This window comes from Lygodium microphyllum, chromosome 17 (assembly GCF_053477565.2).
Source record: "Lygodium microphyllum isolate KBCC chromosome 17, Lygodium_microphyllum_v1.1.10, whole genome shotgun sequence".
Classification (NCBI taxonomy): Eukaryota; Viridiplantae; Streptophyta; class Polypodiopsida; order Schizaeales; family Lygodiaceae; genus Lygodium; species Lygodium microphyllum.
Window position 1 is genome coordinate 30,943,541 of NC_141151.1, and position 25,007 is coordinate 30,968,547.

Below are 25,007 nucleotides of genomic sequence, written 5' to 3' on the forward strand. Positions count from 1 at the left end.
AATTTGGCCTGAAGGCGGAGAAGTAGAACCAAGAAGGTCTAGGAAATAATTTCTACACATATTCACAATCGTCTGCGGATCAAGAACCATTTGACCTTCTTCATCCTGGAGCCTCGTCATATTCTCTCGAGCAGGAGAGGCATGGAGAGCTCGAAAAAACTTATGAGTCTGACAAGCACTGTCTTGCAGAGTGTCCGTCAGCTGTTGCAATTTGACCTGCTGATAGGATTTCAATTGAAACTCTTTAATAAGATCAGCCAGACGCGTTGCTAGTGATAGCAGAAATGCGTCATCGGGAGTGTCCACCAGCAAAGAACGAACCAAAGCCAGCAGTTCCTGAGCTGCTTGTCGGCGCCGCCGACAAAGAGAGGCATGATGGATCCCATATTGGCGAGCAACCCGCTGCACATTGGAGAGCAATCGTTGAAAGGAAGCAGTGCCTTGGGATGAGAAATCCAATAAGAACCAATCAATCAATTGCTGCATATAGCCCTGGAAGATTGCATGCTTCAAATAAGATGAGTTGAAACGCAACGGAAGTCTATCCAGAAATTGCTTGAAAGGAGCAATTGGTTGTGCAAGGAGCTCAAGCTGCAGAGGGAAATGATCCGACAATGCATATTGTTGTAACACTTTCATTTCGAGCATCTCAGGAAGGAAATCATCATCCTGCATGATGTAAATGCGGTCTAACCGCGACCATGTTGTGGCATACTGGGCAGAATGGAAGGTAAACCCTGTAGAAGAAGGATACAGCCAAGACCAGAGATCTTGCTTAAGAACTGCAAAATCCAACTGCTGCCACGTACGTCTTTCCGACGCATCCATGATTGAATGTTCTGATGTGGACTGTAAAGAATCAACACACACATTAAAATCCCCTATCAAAAAACCCCGTCTGCCAAGGGACAAGGAACTCTGCAAGGTATGCCAAAGCTCCCGACGAGAGAGAGGATCATTCGGAGCATAGAGGCCAAGTAACCATAAGATCTCTCCTTCAAATAAAATTTCAATCACCACAAAGCGGCCATGTACATCATTCTTGATAAGAACCGGCTGATATTTTCCATGTACAATCATAAGCACACCAGAATACTACCAAGCATGTATCCCTGCATAAAACAAACGAAAACCATGGCAATCCACAACTTTACCCGCTTCACTATGACTCTTGTGTTCAACAACACACAAGACATCCCACTGATTCTCATGCAATATTGTCCACATAGAATGTTGCTTGTGGCGAGAACAAATTCCTCGCACATTCCATGTAGCTATCTTCATGTGGATGTAAAAAAGGATCAAGTACGAGGCACAGCTTGCATCGATGAGACCTTTTCGGTGAGAATGTCTAGTACACCCTCATCCAAGAAATCAGCTAACACGGCAAAAGAGTTCTGACGACCAGATTTGGAAGTGGATGGCATATCCGCTGACTTGGGGATGGAGCGGGTATAGCGACGATCCCATGGGGTAATGACATTACCTCGAGTATCAAAAGCCAACTTAGCGGGTGGGCCCTTAGGACCATCTGAAGACACTCTCCTAGCTGTCTGTTGACGGGGAGCAGAGGAAACCATAGCAGGAGCAGAGTGTTCTGAAGACATCATTTCTCTCCTGCGCATATACGTACGCATGGAATCTGGTGAGACAGCAGGCACAGTATCCATCATGCCAACAGCATGCTTGTTGCCTTTTTTTGCACGTACATCTACCCAATCATTGGCATCAGAATCCAAACCCGAGACCTGTTGTTTACCTTTATTCAAAACTTTAGGTGGCTGTGTGGCATCTTGCGATGGCGCATCACACATCATATCTTCCATGGGCTGCCCAACATGCTCGACATCTGAAGTGTGGTGCTTGTCGGGGCATTCAGCCATAAAATGCCCCAATTGTCCACATGAAAAGCAATGTTCTGCAAAGTTGCCCCATTTCAAACGACAATGTAAAGGATGCATGCCATAGCAGTTAATGCGTAACCAAGTAGGCCTTTTTTGAGCAATGTCCCATAACATACACAGGCGGTTGCCATTCATGGCCCTTAGGCTTGGGGGGACCAGGTACGTGCCCACAGCAGCCATGGCGTCTTTTAGCAGTGGCCAATAAACAGCTGGACAGTTTTCCACTTCAACCCACACAGGGCATTCACGTTGCAGCAGACGCTGAAAATCTGCCATGGGGCGCCACGGCACCACATGGACCAGACGGCGATCAATGAACAATGGCACTTTAGATAGAAGAGCAGCACAATGTGTCTCTGATTTCAACAGCACCTCAAAAAAACCTCGGGGACCAACAAAAATCTCTTCAACACATTCCTCTTGTAGCAGACTGTGCAACCACTGGCGAATACGGAAAAGCAGCGGGATCCTACCAGTGAAAAAAAGTATCACAGCACATTCATAGAACACTGAAAAGGAACGCAAAACATGTTTCGGATCCACAGTGGCTTCCAGAACATCTTCCGTTACAGAGTCCGAAAAGACTTCCTGATTATGTTGAACATAATCGCCCAGCAAAGTGTTAGCAAACTCCAACAGGTGCTCCCAATCAACCTCCTGGGAGTCCACAGAATCAGAAGCAACCTGCGCATAGGAACAATCCTGATGATCCATTATCCCTGCCGAAGTATGCTTGGTGCGTTTGCCTGCTGGCTGGAGGTCAGGAGCAGGGGGCATCTCCTCTGTGCATGGAACCATGTCCTCTGGTTCCTCGTTGTCAGAATCCGGACCAAGAGCTGCCACCGTTTGGTCTATGAAAGCCAGATCCAGGCCAGCCATATTGTATCAACACGTATGTCGGACAGAGGCCAAGTGAAAAAATCGCGGGGGGCAGAGACACACAGGCCGCAACTGGGCGCCGGTACAGAAGCGGACGGACTGTTCCGAAGCAAGCGGAGCCCCCTTCCCGAATTAGGGCAGGTCGTCACACCCTCCTGTTTCTACAAATGAAAGGCGTTCAGTCTTCAGGCGTCGACGGGGCCACAGCCACACTGACGTAGAGGAAACGAGCACAAGCGGCTCAGGTGGGCGGTCGTCAAGCGAGCAGGATCAGCCAGGCACAGGCGAACAGGGGCGGAACAGGCGGGCAAGCGACGATGCGCACTGTTAGGGTGCATAGGTTAGGCGAGGGCAGGGGCAGGGCTAGGCTACCTGGCTACATGGCGACGGGGCAACCTGGCGCGTGGGCGACGGGGCGCACAGGCGACGGGACGCACAGGCAACGGGGCGCTCAGGCGATGGGGCACGCAGGCAACGGGGCGCGCAGTCGAATAGACGTCATGGCGACGGGACACATAGGCAAGCAGACGACGACGAAGGTGAAGAGTCAACGGCAGCTCGCAACGTCAGCTCGCGACAGGTGCCGGACGACCCCTGCATAGGTCCGACGAGAAGCTCCCGTAGCGCGCCATCGTTTCTCTCTCTCTCTCTCTCTCTCTCTCTCTCTCTCTCTCTCTCTCTCTTCATGAAGATAGTTGAATTAAATGACAATATTTGCATTAGACCATCAAGTCAGCAAAGAAAAATAGAGCAAACACAAATCAAGCCGAAAGGCCTCTAAGACCATAACACACAAATATCACACAGAAAGGACAGCCAAAGTGGAGCGAACAATATCCAGCCAAGAAGCAACAATGTCAGGAAGAACCAAATCAGCTAAAACCATAGAGGGGATCTTCCATAACAATAAACCACAAGCACGAGCCACATGACCATGGATAGTTGAGGCAGAATAAAAAATGAAAGCATTCCTAGTATGCCAAATATGCCACAAAGTTGTCCAACTAAGGAAATGGAAAAGGCAAGAATGATCTGATTGCAAGGTGGACATAGAAGGCATCCTTCCCATAATCCATGAATCAGGTAATATCTATTGCTGAGTCATTGAGAACCACACACGGGAAACAAAACTCCAAATCTGTTGAGCAACATGGCAAGAGATGAAGAGATGATACAATGTCTCATCACATGTAGTGCAAAATACACAGCGACCACGAGAGATCTTGCGAGCACACAACACATCCCTAGTTGGAAGACCCCCAATAAGGAATCTCCATAGAAAAACTTTACCCTGATAACGAGTCTTAGACTTCCAGAGTTAGAGAAATCTTTCTTGCCACTTCTTTTTGTTGTCCCAAATATGTCATATTTTATTAACCTTTCCAATGACCCATCTCTTGACCTCGACCATCTAATGATAGATCTAATTAGCTGACATGTTCTCAAAATTATGAGGTAGCACAAACATCCAATCCCACCAAGGAGATGAGGGCTATAAAGCAGGCAATGGATAGTACCTCAGAAGCTGCTCCTGTAAGGACAACCAAATGTCATGATAGCTGCGAGGCACCCAAAAGTACTAACAAATGTGCCGGAAAGAATAAAGATGGGGCTGCCCAAGAATGACACCATCATGGATTGTCTACAATCACAAGTGAGCCATCCGATTAAACTTATCGTATTGCGATTCTTTTTCAAGCCAATCCAACAACCTGGGGGTAGCCAACACTTCTTCTTGCAGCAAATTCTCCTCCTTACGAAGATCAGAAGGGTGCCAAACTACGAAACGCAAAATCTATTGCTAGGATGCAATCAGATGAGAATGGAGAAAAGATTGCAAGACCTTAATAGGCCTCGTGGAATTCAGCACATGCCACTAAGAAACTTGAATAACCATGCAACCATGCAAGATACCAGACTTTCCAATGAAAATTTTTGCAATATCTGTCCAGGGATGACTTTGCACACATAAAGCTTGCAAAAGTACCAATCTCAAAGCAACCATATGGAAATTAACATCCAATAAAGCTACTATTCCCATCCTCCACACCTAGCCCAAACAATTCCCTTTTTTTTTCATCATGAAGCAGATAGGTTGAACCACTTTCAAAAGAGACTTCTTAGTCCAAGGAAGAAAGGGCAGAAAAAATGAGACCATATTGATCATGACACATTGAGCAACTTTAGGTCTCACATGAAGAGGCTAGCCTTAAGATTTCCAATACATAATTCGATGATGTATATGGGATGACATCCAATCAAGCAAGGCGTGAGAAGCTACATCCACACCAATAGGATAACCCAAGTGTCAGGTAACCACTCTCCGTACAAGAAATTAGTGTAGATTTTCGAGAATTGATATGAAGCCTCGAAGCTAAAGCAAAGAGATTCAATGTAACCATTGTCTGATTCACATTAGTCCAATCAGCCTTAAGAAACATAAAGGAATCATCAACCAAAGATTGATCCAAAAGTTGGGCACCATTGGAAAGAGACAAACCAACAATCTCACCTTGATCAATTGACTTATCCAACAAAGAGAGCATTCGATGAGTGACTAAGGAAAATAGCAAAGGAGGCCAACCTTGCCGAAAAAAACGAGACAAGGCAATTTCATCAGGGATCCCCCCATTAAGTACAATACATGACACAATACCCTAACTAATGGTATCAACAAGAGAAGTCAAGCGAGGAACAAAGCCCATGGTAGACATTAGCTACCATAAGAAAAACCAATTGACATGATCAAATTTATTTTCAAGTTCAAGCTTAAGCATAATAACTTGCTAGCCAGAGGCTTCGGCATAATCAATCCCCAATTGAACATTCAAAATATTATGCATGATATTCCGTCCCTTAATGAAATTATATTGACATGGATGAACCAAGTGCGGAAATTCTTTCTCCAATCTATTGGCAATGATTTTAGAAAAGATTTTATACAAAGAACCCACAATAGAAATGGGTCTCCATTGTTTCAAGGAAGTCGGAGAAGGAACCTTGAGCAACAACTGAATCACTGCAATCTTCCAATCTGAAGGCATCAAACCAGAATTTGAGACTTGCTAATACAAGCGAGTTAATGGGTCCTTAAGCTGCTCAACATTGGTTGAAAACAGCTCATTAGGAAGCCCATCCCAGACAGGATTTTTCCTACATGGTAAATGGGACAGCACATCCTCCACTTCAGCCTCTGAGATATCAACCTCCATCAAACCAACCCATTCAGGCTTAACCTGATTACTAACAAAGTCACAAATGTATCGACAAGCAAAGAGAACAACATAAAAAAGAATCTCCTATGGACCTAACAAAGATTTATAATAGTCAATTCACATTTGAATGATGGAGATAGGGTCAGTAACCATATCACCTTGCTCATCCAACAAACACACAATATTTTTCCTTATCTTGTGGTGTAAATGAGCAACGAACTGATGAGATTGACAATTATTATCATGCAAAGCTTCAACTTGGGCCAGCAATTTGTATTTAGCATATTCTTCCTCTTAAAGAGATTCAACTCTACATTTCAACCATTCAATGCATGTAACCAAGTGATCAATAGTATTCCCTAACCGATACAAAGACAACTAGCAAGCCAACAAAGTTTGTGAATACTACAATTCAGCTAGAAAAGAAGAACAATGGTGAATACCATACTGTTGGGACAACGCATGTGTATTATCCCTAAAAACATCCCATGCTTCCATACCCCCAAATAGAACCCTTGAGCTAAAAGAAGCAATCATTTATTGGATACACTCCAAAAATTGATTTTGTAGCAAAAAAGATTGATTAAAACACAAACGCAAACAAGTAAGCGGAGCCTTAACAGCATGAACTTGCCTATGAGTCAATTTCGAAACCAAAGGATAGAGATCTAACAAGACATGTTGTCGCTTCACCCACATATCAATCATTGTTGGAAGAAAAGAATCGCTTTGACAAATGTATATCCTATCAAGTCTGGCCCAAGTATCCAGATGCTGAAGTGAGCAATAAGTATATTCAAACTGTGAAGGATGCATCCATGACCACATGTCTTGTTTCAAAGACGTAGCTGCCAGTGCATCCCAAGCCTGACACTCAAGACCATGATCCATTCATGACCAAGTGAGGTGAAGTTGCATGCATATATTAAAATCGCCCGTAATAAAACCTTGATGAGCCATGGAAAGGCAATGCAAGTCATCCCAAAGCTGAGGGCGTTCCTGAGCAATAGAAGGAACATCACACCCACCAACCACAAAATCTCACCCTCGTATATGATTTCCAACATTAGAAATCTGCCACAAGTATCCTCAGAAACCAAGGATGGTTTCAAGGAAGATCAAACAGCCAACATAACTCTAAATTTATGTGGAACCTGTCCACTAAAAAACACGGTATAATCCTTATATACAAAGAAGAACTTGCCAAAGCATGTTGTTTGTTCTCCACGGCCTAAAAAACATCCCAATTACAATGAGGAACGCGTATACCCTACTAAGGCATCTTTGGAACACTCAAAACTAGAGCATCAAGCATCAACTTGCAATGTTCGCTTATCTCACCCCCTTCCACCAGCTCATGAAAGTCCTTAGCCAAAGTGTCAACATCAAAATCTACCATTATTGGAGCATGGAGATCTATATCCTTATGGCTTTATCAACTCTCCCTAACTACCATCCAAGAGAATAGGAGGCTTCCTCTTCTCTTCAATCATTATTTGAGATCCAACTCATGCCACACTATTGGACTACAGGCATATTTGTCATGGGAGAGATTCTCTACATAGGTCACTACATCAGTGGGATATTGGTTTACATTTCAAGAGTTGCCATACGAGACTCAAGGGTAGAGACTACATGTCTTAGGGGAGCCAAATCTATGATTGAGGCCATGACAGAGGGGGTTGCACCATATTGGTAGATAGATATAACTACCTCCCAAACTTGGATTGGTTTCTTCTCTAGAGGGACATCCTTGTAGCACTCATTGCATCTAGCGAAGATAGAACATTCACTTTCACACTTGAGGAGAATGACTACCTCCAATGAGAAGATCTTGATCATATAGCACTCGATGGTTGCTCCAAGCATAGGCTTAGAGTAGTGATACACTTTGAGAGGAAGTGGCACATAGACCTTGACCCAACCACTTGTCTTGTAGATGGATGGAGATACTAGGCATATTAGAGGAGGCCTCTACATAGACTACAATGGGATCCAGGAGAGTGGGTGTGGAGGGACCCTTCACTTGACAGACCATGCAACATACCCTTTTCTGGCTACACCACTAGGTTAGGGAGGAGGATATAGACGAGCAAGATCAAAGCACAGCCAGCATCCACCCCTCATTGGCACCAAGAGGGAATCTGAGATGAGTTTCTATGTGATTTTTGGAGGCTGCCACATGACAGCTTTAGGCTGAGGAAAATATCTCTCTTTTTATTGCTTGTAGCACAAAGAAGTTTAGTAGTGGCACTTGGCTTGGATCTGGCAAGGACCCAATGGCATCCACATGATGTAGTGAGCCAAAGGAGACAGATACATTCCCTATGGGACTACCCTAGAGCCCAAAAGATTTGGAGGAGAGCTCTCAGGATAGTACTCCGTATCACAGCGGAGTCCATAATGGTGACAAGCAGGGATGTAGCTTGGGTAACAAACAAACATTCAGCATTCAGGGGAGCACTTCCTTTCTCATCTGGACAGCATTTGAGTTCAGGATCCCTACCCCAGAGACTACTCGCAGACGCAATGGACTCACGGACATTGTCATAGATGGGAGCTGATTTCCAGCATCATAGCTTGGTACATATGGATGCTAGATGTAGCCAGGTCATTGATCTTCAGGATGTATCTACTGGGGAGTCTTTATTGAAGATGTGGACAGAGATAGTCCACACTCTCCTAGGGAGATGGCAGAGGAGGCAGGGGAGCTCTCAAAGGATGAGAAAGAAAAGAACGGCCTTCCTGCAGATTTAGGATTCTGACACCTTTCATACCACTCCTCAGATGGTCTGGCATTTTAGCCAACCAAACTGGTTGTTCACACAACCATTGTATTCTTGATGTACTTAGTTACTTTTCAGAGAGTGCGTTGTACTTTGTACTTACCTCAGGGGTTTCTTTCAGGTGTTATTAATAGAATTTTCGTTTCCTAGGGGAAGAAAAAACAATCATTGACTTATTCATGCAACATCTGCATGAGGTGAATCCCTGTAGCACACCTAAATGCATCAAGTGATAACATGTCACAAGGAAATTCTTGTACCTTACAGTGCTTTTACCAATTATTTTCGGTGTGTGGCATGGGAACTCTCTCTTGAATCTTAAGAAAGTTGTATTACTCAATGTGGTGGTATTAATTTTATGAGACTACACAAAAATATGAACTGTTGTCTGTACAATTAGGTATGAGACTGGCCTGCTTAAACTTGAGAATTCATCAAAGGAAGTAAACACAATGCAAGAGGACCTAGCATTACTGCAGCCAAAGCTAATCCAATCTACCAATGAAGTTACAGAGCTCCTAAAGGTAATTGTAACTGCGAAAAATTTCTGACCTTATTTCCATGTCAGCATAAAGAGTTGCACTGGTTCTTAAATGAGAAGAAACTTTTGGTTTATACAAAATATTGCGACACAACATAATGGGCTCAAAGATAGGAAGAAGAGTACAAGTTGTCTGGATGGCACTTGCCCTGTGCATTGATGTTTTAAAGGTGACTTACCTATTATTTCTAAAAATTATGCAGTAAAACTTTCAGCTTTGTCTTTGTATTGGAAACATAATAGAATCACCAATCTCATCATAACAATAGCAGCTCAGATATATTTGCATTTTTCCCCCAATATAGAAAATTTCTATTAACAACCACCTCAGTCGAGAGCTTCTCTAAACTAGGACTAAAAGCACGTGCTGAACACGCTATGCTCAGTCTCAAAAGTAATTCTCTTTCAGATGTTACAAGCCAAGCTATGTTCATGATTGCCTGATTAGCGAGATGCAGTACAGTACTAACCTTGCATTGTACATGTCAAAACTCTAAACACCACACACCAAGTGCCTGGGTTGCACAAAGACCTTTCATGCTGTGCAATCGGAACCTTCTCATTGTGCTTTTCAGGAGGATTGACTAAGGTAAGAATTTCAGATGCATGTTCTCAAAGTCCTGCATACCTGCAAAACTTTTTATTGGGCTATTGTTTGAGAAGAGTTTGTTAAAGACTGTTTCAAATTTTTTGCACACACTCCAAAGTGTCAGTTTGTCTTAAGACCTTGCATGCTGTGCGATCTGAACATTCCAAGAGTACATTTATGGGCCATTCGTCTCTAAAGGTATCCAAATACCTATAATGAAAACAGAATCTTCACTCAAATAACAAGAGGTTCAAATGAGATAGATAGGCATTGGAAGTTGGAACCACATTGATATGATATCACGAGTTATAGTTGACCTAGCAAGTGCAAGTCATATTTGATGATTTTATTGCTCATCTGTAGACTCTTTACATATCTGGTCAAGGTCAAATAATTTTTCCAATTAATAAAATCATACCAAGAATTATGCAGAGGTAACCTGTCATGAGGACGTGAAATTTTGAGGTGCTTTAATCTTGCTGATAACATTTGATTAAGTATTAAACAAATGTGCAAGGTTGTTTAGGCACATGTGATGCACATGGTATTCCATAGTAATAGGCCAAGAACCTTGAGGATGTAGTGGGTGTCAAAGGTAAAAGTTGTAATAAGTTATACCAATTGGGTTTTATTGGTCAATTAGTATCAGATTGGACCCTAGGGTAGTGGTTTGGCCAAGAAGTGTCAGCGGTGACATTAGGGACTAACGTTAATTAATTAATTAATTCCAAGCTAAGGATCAATAGAGATTGGGGACCACTCCAGGTTACAAATGGCCTAGCCAGGGTCAGAAGGAATGAAATTAACTTTTAGGATTATTTAGTTCTGAAAATTATTTAAATGTTTAGATAATGCTGAAAAATGGGTTTAGAAGGCTACCACTCGGAAAAAATGCCCATGCAAACTGAGAAAACGTTTTTGGGGCTTGGGTCTCAGCCATTTAGTTAGTTTACAGCTTGGGGAAGATAGAAAGAGAGAGAGTTGTTGGTCCCTTTTTTAATTAAAGAACAACAATTTGCTATGGAAGGCAGCCATTTGAGAACCTCACCAGGTAGAGGACAGCAAGAAGTCAGCTTCCAGAAGCTAGCAATAGCATTGTTGATCAAATGACAGCATTTTGGAGGTGTCTGGCAATAGGTAACTGCATTCAATGCAAGCTAGAGTGAGCAGCATGCGAAATTTAGGGTTTTTTGTGAACAGAATCTGATTTCTCTCTCATCTTGGCTTTCTTTTACCTTTTCCAACCCATTCTCAAGAGATCTCAATATTTTTCAGCCATTTTGAGCAGATCTCTGCTATACACCCTAAATTTCTGTAGAAAGTAGGGTTTGATAGCCACCTAGGGACCTGAGCCAATCAATGAAGGCATTGTATACTGAATTCAGCACCTGACATTTGTGTAATTATCAAGGAATTCAAATGCCAACCCATTTATTATAATTTGGGGTAGTATTTGGACAGTTAGAGGTTCCACTTCTACAAGTCTTGGGTGAAAAATCAAGGGACAATTGGCTTGAACTGATTGCCGATTGTTGCTACAGCAAAGAGGCTTTTGGAAGAGCAAATGAGATTGCAAATCTGAGCTTGTACTCATTCCATTAGCAATCCAAAGAAGTACTAAAAGGGCCGTCAGTTTTGGGACCAATAGGATATCCAATGTTTGATATTATTAAGGTAATTTGTGCATGTTAAGTTATCTTCATTTTTTTATTGCTGTAATTAAGTGCTTAATCAAGGAATTATCATCCTTTCCAAGAAGAAAGGTTGGTTTCATGGTTCCATTGCTCGAATACTACTCAATCTCTTGATTTGGTGGGCCCAAGGCACTTGATTACAAGCCAAAGCTTTGTGCTTGTGCTGATTTTTGCTCTCAGTTGATAAATATAGCAATATATCTTCATACAATGAGATGGACTCAAGTAGTGATGATACGCAAAGAAATCAAGGATTTTGGCATTAAATCCACCGTGTCTAGCATGTCTCAGCTCATAAAGACTACTGCTATAGCCCATGCTTTGTTGCGTGGGAAGAAATCGAGCTTTCTAGATAGTAAGAAGAAGCTAAATAAGTTGTTTAGGGCTGAAAAAAGTGAAGGCCCGAAAAATCAGCCTGAAAATAGGCCAAAACAGCAAAGAAAGGACTTGGAAACATTGGCACAATATAGGGAATTGATGGCTATAAATAAATGTTTTATTTGTGAACAAAAGGGTCACATTGCAAGGGATTGTCCCAATAGGCAGCAAGTTGGAAAATCGAGAAATCAGGGAGATTCTAAAGGAAAGAAGCCCAAAACATCCATGGGATCGGTGCCCGATGTTGTTAGTGATCAATCCAATGATAATGCTACTAAGTTATGCACAACGTGGGGCAAAATTAGGGATTAGCATGCATTGATTTTCTTTGATAATGGTGCACGTGCCAACTTCATCTCTGTTGACATGGCAATCGATCTAGGCATCAAAGAGGGTGAGATGGAACCCATAGGGAAAGTTGGAATGGCATGTAAAGACTAGCAGAGCTTGTCACACCACTCATTGAAAAGCTTCAGTTTTATATGTAGAGATATGTGGACAATGAAGAGCTCTTCATTGCTCCACTTGACAGTTGTGATATATTGCTTGGTATGCCATGGTGTCACCGTGTGTATGCAGTGATTGATTCTCATGCAAAAAAGATCACTATTTAGCATAAAGGAAAGGCACTCACACTTGATGTAAAGTTAGGTAAATGTGTCCCTGTTATATATGTAGCTATCATTTCTAAACTAATGAGAAATCGTCTTCCAACGTACTTGGTTTTTACTAAGGATAAATATGATAGTGAGATGTTAGGAACATGTCTAAGTTAGAAAAGAATCGCATATCATTTCTAAAAATGTATGCTAGTTGCTTCTCTCAGTCATTTCCAAAGCAACTATCGTCTAAAAGGCCAAAACATCATGGCATAGATCTTATCCTTGGAAATAGCCCACCTAATAAGCCACCCTACAAAGTCAGTGCAATCCAATAGGAGAAGATCATAAGTTAGATGAATGAGTTGATATAAAAAGGATTGATTCAACCTAGCTTATCTCGTTTTTGTTCTTCAATGCTTCTGGTATAGATAAAGGATGGTTCATGGCATATGTGCATTGATTATCGTGCTCTAAACAAGATCACGATAAAGAACCGCTTTTCGATTCCTCGGATCGATGATGTTATAGATAGACTGCAGGGAGCAGCCATATTCAACTGTATAGATTTGAAAAGTGGGTATCATTAGATACGCATTAGACTGGAAGATATATCTAAGATATCGTTCAGGACATCTTTTGGGTTGCATAAGTTTCTTGTTATGCCTTTTGGACTTTATAAATGCTCTTGCGACTTTAAATCGAATGATGGATCACATCTTCAGGCAACATACAGGATTTGTGGGCACTTTCTTTGATGACATCATTGTCTATTCAAAGGATGAAGCAAAGCATAGAAGACACTTGGACATTGTGTTCAATGAACTAGTGAGTAGAGACTCGTTATCAATGACAAGAAAAGTAAATCCTTGGTTGAGGCAATGTGATCATAGCCACCTTTGAGAAATGTGCATGGATCTACAACTTCTTGGGTTTATGTTCTTATTACAAGAAGTATGTATGTTGGTTTGCTGAAATTGCATCTCTAGTGTATGCTTTGTAGAAGAAGGATATGCTATTTAGATAGATAGCAGTGAAAATTCTAGCATGTGAAAAGTTGAAGGAAAATATGACTTTAGATTCTGTTCTTGTATTGCCCAATCTAATGAAGTTATTCGTAGTAGACTATAATACATATGGTAACAACATTGGGGTTACTCTTATGCAAGATGGTCGAGCTGTAGCTTATAAGAGCCAAATTCTCTATGGTGTAGAAAAGAATTTGCAGATCTATGAGAAAGAGCTCTTGGCTATAATTCATACACTGTCTACTTAGAAACACTATTTGTTAGGGACTGATTTAATAGTGCAGAAAAACCATCAAACTTTCAGGTACTTTCTGACATAAATAAAGTTGTCAGAGAAACATGTAAGATCGGACAATTTTCTCTCTATGTTTCATTTTCAGATTGCACATACTGATGGTAAAAAGAATGTTGTGCCTGATGCACTATCACACAAGCCATAAATTTCAACTGTCGGTATGGTTTATCACACTGAGTTGAATGCCATGAAAAAGTAATATGTTGTTGATTCAAACTTAGCTAATGTTTATAATCAGCTTTGCAATGGTCAAAGGCATGAACACTTTGTACTAAAAGATGGATTTCTAATGATGCATGGACAACTATGTGTCACAAAGCAGTTAAGGCCCAGAGTTATCACTGAAAGTCATGCTCCTTCGTATGAAGGACAGGGATATTGATGCCACGTTTAAGGCAATGGAGCATTTCTTTTAGTGGTCAGCTTTGGGGTATGATATAGAACAGTTTGTCAAGACATGCATCATATATCAAAAGATAAATCATGATAGGCAAAAGATTATGGGTTTATTGCAACCCTTGCCTATTTTAGTTAGGCCTTGGCAGAGCATTGCAATGGATTTTATTTTTAAGCTTCCTAGGGCACGTATAGAGAATGATAGGATATGGACTATCATTTACAAGTTTAGCAAACAATCCCATTTCATTCTGGTAAGGAAGAAAATAAAGGCTAATCATATGGCATGATTGTTTTTGCAACACATCTTTAAGTATCATGGTATGCCAAAGTCATCCTCAGATGACTAGTTTATTTTGGAAGGGGTTATTTGAGAATATGGGTACCATGCTAAAATTCCTTTTTTTTTTGGTAAAAGGTAATTGTATTAATTACGAAAAAAATGTACAAGTTTACATGATTACAAGATACACGATGGCTCTAAGCCATTGAGTTACAAAAGTCATGGCAAAGACGCAGAGAAAATTGCCATATGCCAGGGAAGTAAGTCCTCCCGAGGGAATAAATCAGAGTGCCAAATGAGATCTAACTGCCAATGTAGGAGACCTCTAAGCCTCGCAATATATCCCGGAACATTAGAGGCTGAATCAAAAAGAAAGGCATTCCGAGTGGTCCAATTGTGCCAGCAGCCCCAATATCTAAGAAAGTGAAACAAGATCTTCATATGCGACTGTGCCGGTGTGGGGTATTTGGGCCGTATAAAAACCCAATCAAAAGAGCTTAGGGAGAAACCAACCACTGCTCGTCAAACCGCTGACAAGAGTGACCAGATATTCTTCGCGAGAGGGCAAGAAATAAATCGGTGATGGGCCGATTCCACACTGGTGGTGCAAAAGAAACAGTTTCTGTTAGAGATGCGACGCTTGGAAAGGGCGGAAGCAAGAGGAAGACCACCAATCATGACCCTCCAAAGAAAGACCTTGCATTTGAAAGGTGTCTTGTTCAACCAGCCCTCCATCACATTTGCCTTCCACCATGACTGAGATTTATGTAATCCCCATACAGTATTAGCTTTAGTAACCAGCCATTGATGATCTTTAATCAGAAGATTATACACCTAGTTAGCTGAGGCTTTTTCCAAATTCAAGCAACCTGCAAGGTCCCAATCTTGCTAAGGATGATCCAAAGCAAGGGCAGGAAACGGTTGTCTGCTCTGGAGCACTAGCAAAAGCTATTCCCATAAATCACGGTATCCACGAGGGATTCTGAAAAGCCTCCTAGCTGTACGAAATGATATCAACACATTGCGACTGGCAAGGGTGGCATCCGCAACTGAAGTCAAGCCCAAACGTGCCATGTGGTTAAATTTTGGTCTGAGCTCATGTTTGCCTTCCCAGGAAAGTAATCGCGAGGCTGCCAATAATTCCAGTCGAAAAGAGTTTGCATGTAAGCGGTCCTCCGCTGGATGCCACCGAGCCTTCTCAAGGACCAATTTCCAGGAGCATACCAAAGGAGCAACCAGGGATGAGGAAGGACTAGAAAACCGAGAGTCTGCATTAAGAACATGCCACCAGGAGCTCCAAATTTGGGTATTACCATGCACAAGCCCGTGATCCTCAAGAAAATAACGGGCTATAACGACCCACGGGTGATGATCCAAGCACATGGCACGAAAAGAGACCAACGAAGAGCCAGCATATGAGTTTCGGCATCCAAAATAGCCCCACCACTCATGCGTTTAGGGGTACATGCATGCGACCAAGAAATCCATGAAATGCTTGCATGCAAGGAGTCCTTCTTCCATAACATGAAACGAATGTACCGAGTAAGAGCATTCAAAGTAGTAGCAGTCCAAGGCAGAAAAGGCAAGAAATATGTGAGCATTGGCAACATAATTATCTGAGCCACTTCGAGGCGAACATGAAAGGGCCAAGCCTACGACTTCCAATACAGAAACTTTGCTGTCAGTTTCTGTGAAATCCACTCTAGTAGTTGCTTTGGCCGAACATCAACACCCAAAGGGTACCCAAGATGCCTAACAATGGAACCACGGGGAACCACCAGTCCCTGTCAGCCCAATGACTGCAAATCTGGCTCCGTGCAACTGGGAATAGCTGATTTGAAAGCATTGATATGAAAACCAGATGCCTGTCCAAAGAGCGTCCACACATCCAATGCTTTGCGAAGATTATCCTTGTCCGCCCGCAAAATCATAAAACTGTCATCAGCCAAAGATTGACTACTGAAGTGCTGTCCAGAAGGAAGCGACAATCCAGCTAAGTGAGTCGAAGCTGCCATAGAAGATAACATTGAAAGAACCGGATGAATCGCAAGGGCAAAGAAGAGAGGACTCAAAGGGCAACCCTGTCTCACAGAGCGTGCAAGGACAAATGGCTCGGTAACACCGCCATTTAGCATAACTCCTGAAGAAGCCGCAGCACTAATGGTGTAGATCAATCGGGACATCCGAGTGCCAAAACCCATAGTAGACATAAGTTCTGCAATGAAAGACCAATCTAAATAATCAAACGCCTTTTCCAGGTCTAATTGAATCAATACCACTTCCTGATTAGAGTGCCTTGCATAGTCAATAGCCATTTGCACATTTAAGATATTATGCAAAATGTTTCGGCCCTTAATGAAACCATATTGAAGAGGATGCACAATGGCCAAAAGATGCTTGTGGAGCCAATTCGCCATCACTTTGGAAAAGATTTTATACATCGAACCCATCAAAGAAATTGGTCTCCAATGTTTCAACATTGACGGCGAAGGAACTTTAGGCAACAGTTTGATAAGACCTTTCCATGAGAAAGATATGAACCCCGTTTCCCAAACTTGCTGAAACATAGTCGTCAATGGTTTCACCAGTTGAGTAGCAAAAACCTCAAAGAATTCATTGGTGAGACCATCCCAACCGGGACTTTTATCCTTGGGCAGGTGTAGCAAAACATCCATAACCTCTACCTCACATTATCTGTCTCCAAAGTAGTTTGCATGTCATGTGGAACCTGGTTGTGGACCAAATCATAGAAAACTGAATGTGCATGAGTAACTTGGTCAGAAGGTGAAGGAGAAGAACCAAGAAGCTCGAGAAAATAATTCCTACACATGTTCACAATAGTCTGAGGATCAATGACCATTTGACCTTCTGGATCCTGGAGGCGAGTCATATTTTCTCGAGCAGGAGATGCATGTAGAGCTCGAAAGAACTTATGAGTCTGACAAGCACTATCTTGCAAAGTCTCGGTCAAATTTTGCAATTTGGCCTGCTGATAGGATTTCAACTGAAACTCTTTAATAAGATCAGCCAAAGCATCACCAGTGTCAACAGAAATACATCATCTAGAGTGTCCACCAATAAGAAACGAACCAAAGCCAGTAAGTCCTCCGCTGCTTGTCGACACCCCCGACAAAGAGAGGCATGATGGATCCCATACTGCCGAGCAACCCGCTGCACATTAGAGAGCAATTGTTCAAACAAAGCATTGCCCTCAGAGGAGAAGTCCAATAGGAATCTCTCAATCAATTGCTGCATATAGCCTTGAAAGATTGAATGCTTCAAATAAGACGAGTTGAAACGCAAAGAGAGTCTATCCAGAAACTGCTTAAAAGGTGCAATGGTTGTGCAAGCATCTCAAGCTGTAGAGGGAAATGGTCTGACAAGGCATATTGTTGCAACACTTTCATTTCGAGCATCTCAGGAAGAAAATCATCATTTTGCATGATGTACATACGGTCCAACCGCGACCATGTAGTTGCATACTGCGCAGAATGGAAAGTAAACCCTGTAGAAGAAGGGTGTAGCCAAGACCAGAGATCTTGCTTAAGTACGGCAAGAGCAAACGCATTCCACACACGACTTTCCGGAGCGTCCATCACCGAATGCTCTGATGTGGACTGTGAAGAATCAACACACATATTAAAATCCCCCATCAAAAACCCCCGTCTGCCAAGTGACAAGGAGGACTGCAAAGTATTCCAAAGATCCCGGCGAGATAAAGGATCATTCGGAGCATAAAGGCCAAGTAACCATAAGATCTATCCTTCAAATAAAACTTCAATCACCACAAAACAGCCATATACATCATTTTTAAGAAGAACAGGCTGATATTTCTCATGTACAATCATAAGCACACCAGAATAATGCATGGCATGTGTCCCCGCATAAAACAAGCGAAAGCCATGGCAATCCACAATTTTTCCTGCTTCACCATGACTCTTGTGCTCAACAGCACACAACACATCCCACTGATTCTCATGCAATACAGTCCACATGGCATGTTGCTTATGGCGAGAACAAATGCCTCGCACATTCCACGTGGCTATCTTCATGTGTATTCAAAAAGAAAATTAGGTATGAGGCACAACTTGTCTCGATTTAACCTTTTCTGCTAGAATATCAAGGACTCCCTCATCCAAAAAATCAGCTGACACGGCAAAAGAGTTCTGACGGCCAAATTTGGAGGTGGATGGTATATCCACTGTCTTGGGGATGGGACGGGGATAACGACGATCCCATGGGGTAATCACGTTACCTCTAGTATCAAAAGCCAACTTAGCAGAGTGACCCTTTGGACCGTCCGTATATACTTTCCTAGTAGGCTGATTACGGGGAGCCGGAGAAACCATAGCATGCGCAGTGTGCTCTGAAGACAACATTTCTTTCCTGCGCATATAAGTGCGCATGGAAGCTTGTGAAGCAGTAGGCATAGTATCCGCCATGCCAGCATCAAACCTTTTACCTTTTTTTGCACGTACATCTACCCAGTCATTGCCGCGAGAATCCAAACCCGAAACCTGTTGTTTACCTTTATCGAAAACTTTAGGTGGCTGGGTTGCATCCTGCGACGGAGCTTCAAGCACCATATCTTCCATGGGCAGCACAACATGCTCAGCATCTGAAGTCTGTTGCTTCTCTGGGCATTCAGCCATAAAATGCCCCAATTTTTCACACGAAAAGCAATGCCCGGCAAAATTACCCCATTTCAAGCGAAAGTGCAAAGGATGCATGCCAGAGCAATTAAGACGTAACCAAGCAAGCCTTTTCCTAGCAATGTCCCATAACATACACAAACGGTTACAATTCACATCTCTGAGGCTCGGGGGGACCAGAACAGTGCCCACCACGGCCATGGCATCCTTTAACAATGGCCAATAGATAGTTGGACAATTTTCCACTTCGATCCACACCGGGCATTCACTTTGAAGCAGGCGCTGAAAATCTGCCATTGGGCGCCATGGCACAACATGGACCAAACGGCGATCAAAGAACAATGGCAGTTTAAACAGGAGATCAGCACGATACTGCTCAGATTCCAACAGCACCTCATAAAAGCCTTGGGGCCCAACAAAAATCTCTTCAACATACTCTCCTTGTAGCAGATTGTGCAGCCACTGGCGAATACGGGAAAGCGCTGGGAGCTTACCAGTGAAGAAGAGTATAACAGCACGTTCATAAAACACTGAAAATGAGCGCAAGACATTTTTCGGTCCAGAACATCTTCAGTTTGCAGAGTCAGAAAACGCTTCATGATTATGTTGAACATAATCGCCAAGCAGAGTGTTGGCAAACTCCAGCAAATGCTCCCAGTCAACGTCCTGAGAATCCACAGAATCCGAGGCAACCTGAGCATAAGAGCGTTCCTGAGGATCCATAATCTCTTCCGAAGTATGCTTGGTGCGTTTGCCCGCAGGCTGGAAGTCAGGACCAGGGGCCATCTCCTCTGTGCAAGGAACCATATCCTCTGGCTCCTCTGTATCAGAATCCGGACCAAGAGCTGCCACCATTTGGTCTATAAAAGCCATATCCAGACCAGCCATGGTGTATCACTACTTGTGCCCGGCCGAGGCAGGAGCTCGCAGGAGGCAGAAACGGCGCAGGCCTCTCTCTCTCTCTCTCTCTCTCTCTCTCTCTCTCTCTCTCTCTCTCTCTCTCTTTCGTAAAAGGTAATTGTATTAATTACGAAAAAAGTACAAGATTACTTGATTACAAGATACATGACGACAATCTAAGCCATCATGTGAAGAGTGTCTAAGTACTACAAGTTACAACGTCATGGCAAAGACGCAGAGGAAATTGCCATATGCCAGGGACGTAAGTCCTCCCTAGAGAGCAAATCAGAATGCTGGAGAAGATCTAACTGCCAATACAAGAGGCCCTTAAGCCTCGCAATATGCCGCTGAACATTATAGGCGGAGTCAAAAAGAAAAGCATTCCGAATGGTCCAATTATGCCAACAGCCCCAATATCGAAGAAAATGATACATGAGCTTCATATGTGGCTGTGCCGGAGTGGGGTATTTGGGCTGCCCGAAAACCCAATCAAAGGGGTACAGGGTGAAACCAACCACCCCTTGCCAAACAGCTGACAAAAATAACCAGACTTTCTTAGCGATGGGGCAAGAAATAAATCGGTGGCGGGTGGATTCCACAGTAGTGGTGCAAAAGAAACAGTTGCCATTGGAGATTCGTCGCTTGGAAAGAGCTGAAGCAAGCGGAAGACCACCAATCATCACTCTCCAAAGAAAGACTTTATATTTGAAGGGTGTCTTGTTCAACTAGCCCTCCATCACAGTCGCCCTCCACCATGACCGGGATTTACGCAATCCCCATAAAGCATTCGCTTTAGTAACTAGCCATTGATGATCTTTAATCAAAAGATGATACACTTGGTTAGCAGAAGCTTTGCTTAAAGTCAGCCGGCCTTGTAGGTCCCAATCCTGCCAAGGATGATCCGAAGCAAGGGCAGGAAAGGGCTATCTGCTCTGGAGCACCCTCAAAAGTTGTTCCCATAAAGGCCTATATCCACGAGGGATCCTGAAAAGCCTCCTAGCTGTACGAAACGATATAAGCACATTGCGATTGGCAAGGGTGGCATCCGCAACTGAAGACAAGCCCAAACATGCCATCCGGTTGAATTGTGGTCTAAGCTCATGTTTACCTTCCCATGAAAGTAAACGCGAGACTACCAGCAATTTCAATTGAAAAGAGTTAGTAGCTAAGCGATCCTCCGCTGGATGCCACTGAGCCTTCTGGAGGACCTGTTTCCAGGAACATACCAAATGAGTAAGCAGCGACGAAGAAGAACTGGAGAACCGCGAATCAGCATTAAGAACATGCCACCAAGAACTCCGGATTTGGGTATTGCCATGCAGAAGGCCATGGCCCTGAAGGAAATAACGGGCTATATCGACCCATGGATGATGATCGGAGCACATGGCACGGAAAAGAGACCAACGGAGTGCCTGCATGTGAGTTTGGGCATCTAAAATAGCTCCGCCACCCATGCGTTTGGGGGTGCACGCATGCGACCAAGAGATCCAGGAAATACCTGCATGCAATGAGTCCTTCTTCCATAGCATGAAACGAATAGACTGAGTAAGAGCATTCAGAGTCGTAGTAGTCCAGGGCAACAATGGTAAGAAATATGTAAGCATTGGCAACATAATTGTCTGAGCTACTTTAAGGTGAACATGGAAGGGCCAGTCTTGAGACTTCCAATACATAAACTTATCCACCATTTTCTGAGAAATCCACTGCAGAAGCTGCTTTGGGGGAACATCAACACCCAAAGGGTACCCAAGGTGCCTGACAATGGAGCCACGAGGAACAACCAGACCCTGCCAGTCCAAGGACTGCAAATCCGACTCCGTGCAGCTAAGAATGGCTGATTTGAGCGCATTGATACGAAGGCCGGACGCCTGACCAAAGAGACCCCAAACATCCAATGCTTTTCGAAGGTTATCCTTGTCCGCACGCAAAATCATAAAACTATCATCCGCCAGGGATTGGCTAATGAAGTGCTGTCCGGTAGGAAGCGACAGTCCGGCCAACTGAGAAGAGGCTGTCATATGAGATAACATCGAAAGAATTGGATGTGTCGCAAGGGCAAAGAATAGAGGGCTCGAAGGGCACCCTTGTCTGACAGAGCGGGCAAGGACAAATGGCTCAGTAACACCTCTGTTCAGCATGACTCGCGAAGATGCTACATCGCTAATGGTGTAGATTAGACGAGACATCCGAACACCACAGCCCATAGCAGACATAAGTTCAGCAACGAAAGACCAGTCCAGATAGTCAAAAGCCTTTTCCAGGTCCAGGTGAATCAGTACTACCTCCTGATTAGAATGCCTTGCATATCTCTCTCTCTCTCTCTCTCTCTCTCTCTCTTTTTTTCGTAAAAGGTAATTGTATTAATTACGAAAAAGTACAAGATTATATGATTACACGAGTACAAGAGACACGAGGGCCGTAGGCCAACGTGTGGGAAATCCCCAAACTAGTATACTAGAAAAGCTACACCAATCATGGCAAGGACCCAGAGACAATTGCCAAATGCCAGGAATGCAAATCCTCCCGAGGGAGCAAGTCAGAGTGCCTGATGAGATCTAGCTGCCAATGCAAGAGCCCTTTAAGCCTTGCAATATGTCGCGGTACATTCGAGGCCGAATCAAAGAGAAAAGCATTTCGGGTGGTCCAAATGTGCCAGCATCCCCAGTATCTGAAAAAGGGAAATAAGATCTTCATATGTAACTGTGGCAGCGTGGGATACTTTGGGCGCACAAAAACCCAATCAAAAGGAGTCAGTGAGGGCCCCACCACTGTGCGCCAGATTTGGGACAAGAGAGACCAGATATTCTTGGTGAGCGGGCAAGAAAGAAAACGATGTCTGGCCGATTCCTTCGTAGTGGTACAAAAGAAACAATTGCCATTCGAGATTCGACACTTGGAAAGGGCCGAGGCAAGAGGAAGACCACCAATCATTACCCGCCACAGGAAGACCTTGCATTTGAAAGGTGCCCTATTCTTCCACCCCTCCATCAGCGTTGCCTGCCACCATGACAAGGATTTCCGCAGGCCCCAAACAGTATTAGCTTTCTCACCCAGCCATTGGTGATCTTTAATAAGAAGATGATACACCTGATTAGTAGAGGCCTTTTCCAGAGTCAACCGGCCTGCAAGGTCCCAATCCTGCCAAGGGCGATCCATAGTCAGGGCAAGAAAGGGTTGCCTACCCTGAAGTTCCGACGAAAGCTTCTCCCATAAATCACGGTATCCGCGCGGGATCCTGAAAAGTCTCCTAGCGGTCCGAAACGATGCGAGGACATTGCGAGTAGCAAGGGTAGCATCCGCAATCGAAGTCACACCCAAACGGGCCATGCGATTAAATCTTGGTCTGAGCTGATGTTTATCTTCCCATGAAAGTAATCTGGATACTGCCAACAATTCCAGCTGGAAAGAATTAGTCTGCAAGCGATCCCCTACTGGATGCCAACGGGTCTTTTGGAGCACCACTTTCCAAGATCCGACCAAGTGCTGTAACAAAGAGGAAGAGGGACTGGAAAATCGAGAGTCAGCATTAAGGACATGCCACCATGAGGCCCGAAGCCGTGTATTGCCCTGGCGGAGGCCGCTATCCTCAAGAAAATAACGGCCTATGATGGTCCACGGGTGATGATCCGCACACATGGCACGAAAAAGAGACCAACGAAGAGCCAGCATATGAGTTTCTACATCCAAACTAGCTCCACCACCCATGCGCTTAGGGGTACATGCATGTGACCATGAAATCCAAGAAATGCCTGCCTGTAGTGAATCTTTCTTCCATAGCATGAAACGAATGGGATGGGTGAGAGCCTTCAAAGTAGTGGGCGTCCATGGCAGTAATGGCAGGAAATACGTCAGCATTGGTAGCATAATTGTCTGAGCCACTTTGAGGCGGACATGGAACGGCCAGGCTTGCGACTTCCAATACATAAACTTCGCGGCCAGTTTTTGTGAAATCCACTCCAACAGGTCCTTTGGCCGTACATCCACCCCCAATGGGTATCCAAGATGCCTGACAATGGAGCCACGGGAAACCACCTGGCCCTGCCAGCCTAACGACTGTAAATCCGGCTCCGTGCAACTGAGAATGACCGACTTAAAGGCATTGATGCGAAGACCAGAGGCTTGACCAAAGAGCGTCCAAACATCTAATGCCTTGCGAATGTTGTCCCTGTCCGCCTGCAAAATCATAAAGGAGTCGTCAGCCAAAGATTGGCTAATGAAGTGCTGCCCCAAAGGAAGAGATAACCCTGCCAGCTGGGCAGAAGCCGCCATGGAGGATAGCATTGAAAGGACCGGGTGAGTCGCGAGGGCAAAGAAGAGAGGGCTCAAAGGGCAACCCTGTCTGACCGAGCGTGCAAGGACAAATGGCTCTGTAACCCCACCATTAAGCATAACTCTTGAAGAAGCCTCAGTACTGATGGTGTAAATCAATCGAGACATTCGGATACCAAAGCCCATAGCAGACATAAGATCGGCAAGGAAAGACCAGTCCACACAATCAAACGCCTTTTCCAGGTCCAATTGAATCAAGACCACTTTCTCTCTCTCTCTCTCTCTCTCTCTCTCTCTCTCTCTCTCTCTCTCTCTCTCTCTCTCTCTCTCTCTCTCTCTCTCGTAAAAGTTAATTGTATTAATTACGAAAAAAGGTACAAGTTTTCATGATTACAAGATACACGAGGGCTCTAAGCCAACGTGTGTAAGATCCCGGTACTAAGCCACAAAAAAGTTACACAAGTCATGGCAACGACCTAGAGGAAATTGCCATATGCCAGGGAAGCAAGTCCTCCCGAGGGAGCAAGTCCGAGTGCCGAATGAGATCTATCTGCCAATGCAAGAGACCTTTAAGCCGGGCAATGCGTTTCGGTACATTA

The 25,007-nt window shown here is 43.8% G+C and overlaps 1 protein-coding gene across 1 annotated transcript in view; it reads left to right on the top strand.

Annotated features, from left to right (window-relative positions):
* The window catches only part of LOC148021747 (uncharacterized), a 419,898-nt gene that overhangs the window by 234,869 nt on the left and 160,022 nt on the right, over nucleotides 1–25,007 (top strand). Inside the window, exon 44 of the mRNA XM_087697283.1 lies at nucleotides 9,185–9,308. Coding sequence (XP_087553409.1) covers nucleotides 9,185–9,308 — 124 coding nt within the window. The remainder of the gene's footprint in view (nucleotides 1–9,184; nucleotides 9,309–25,007) is intronic.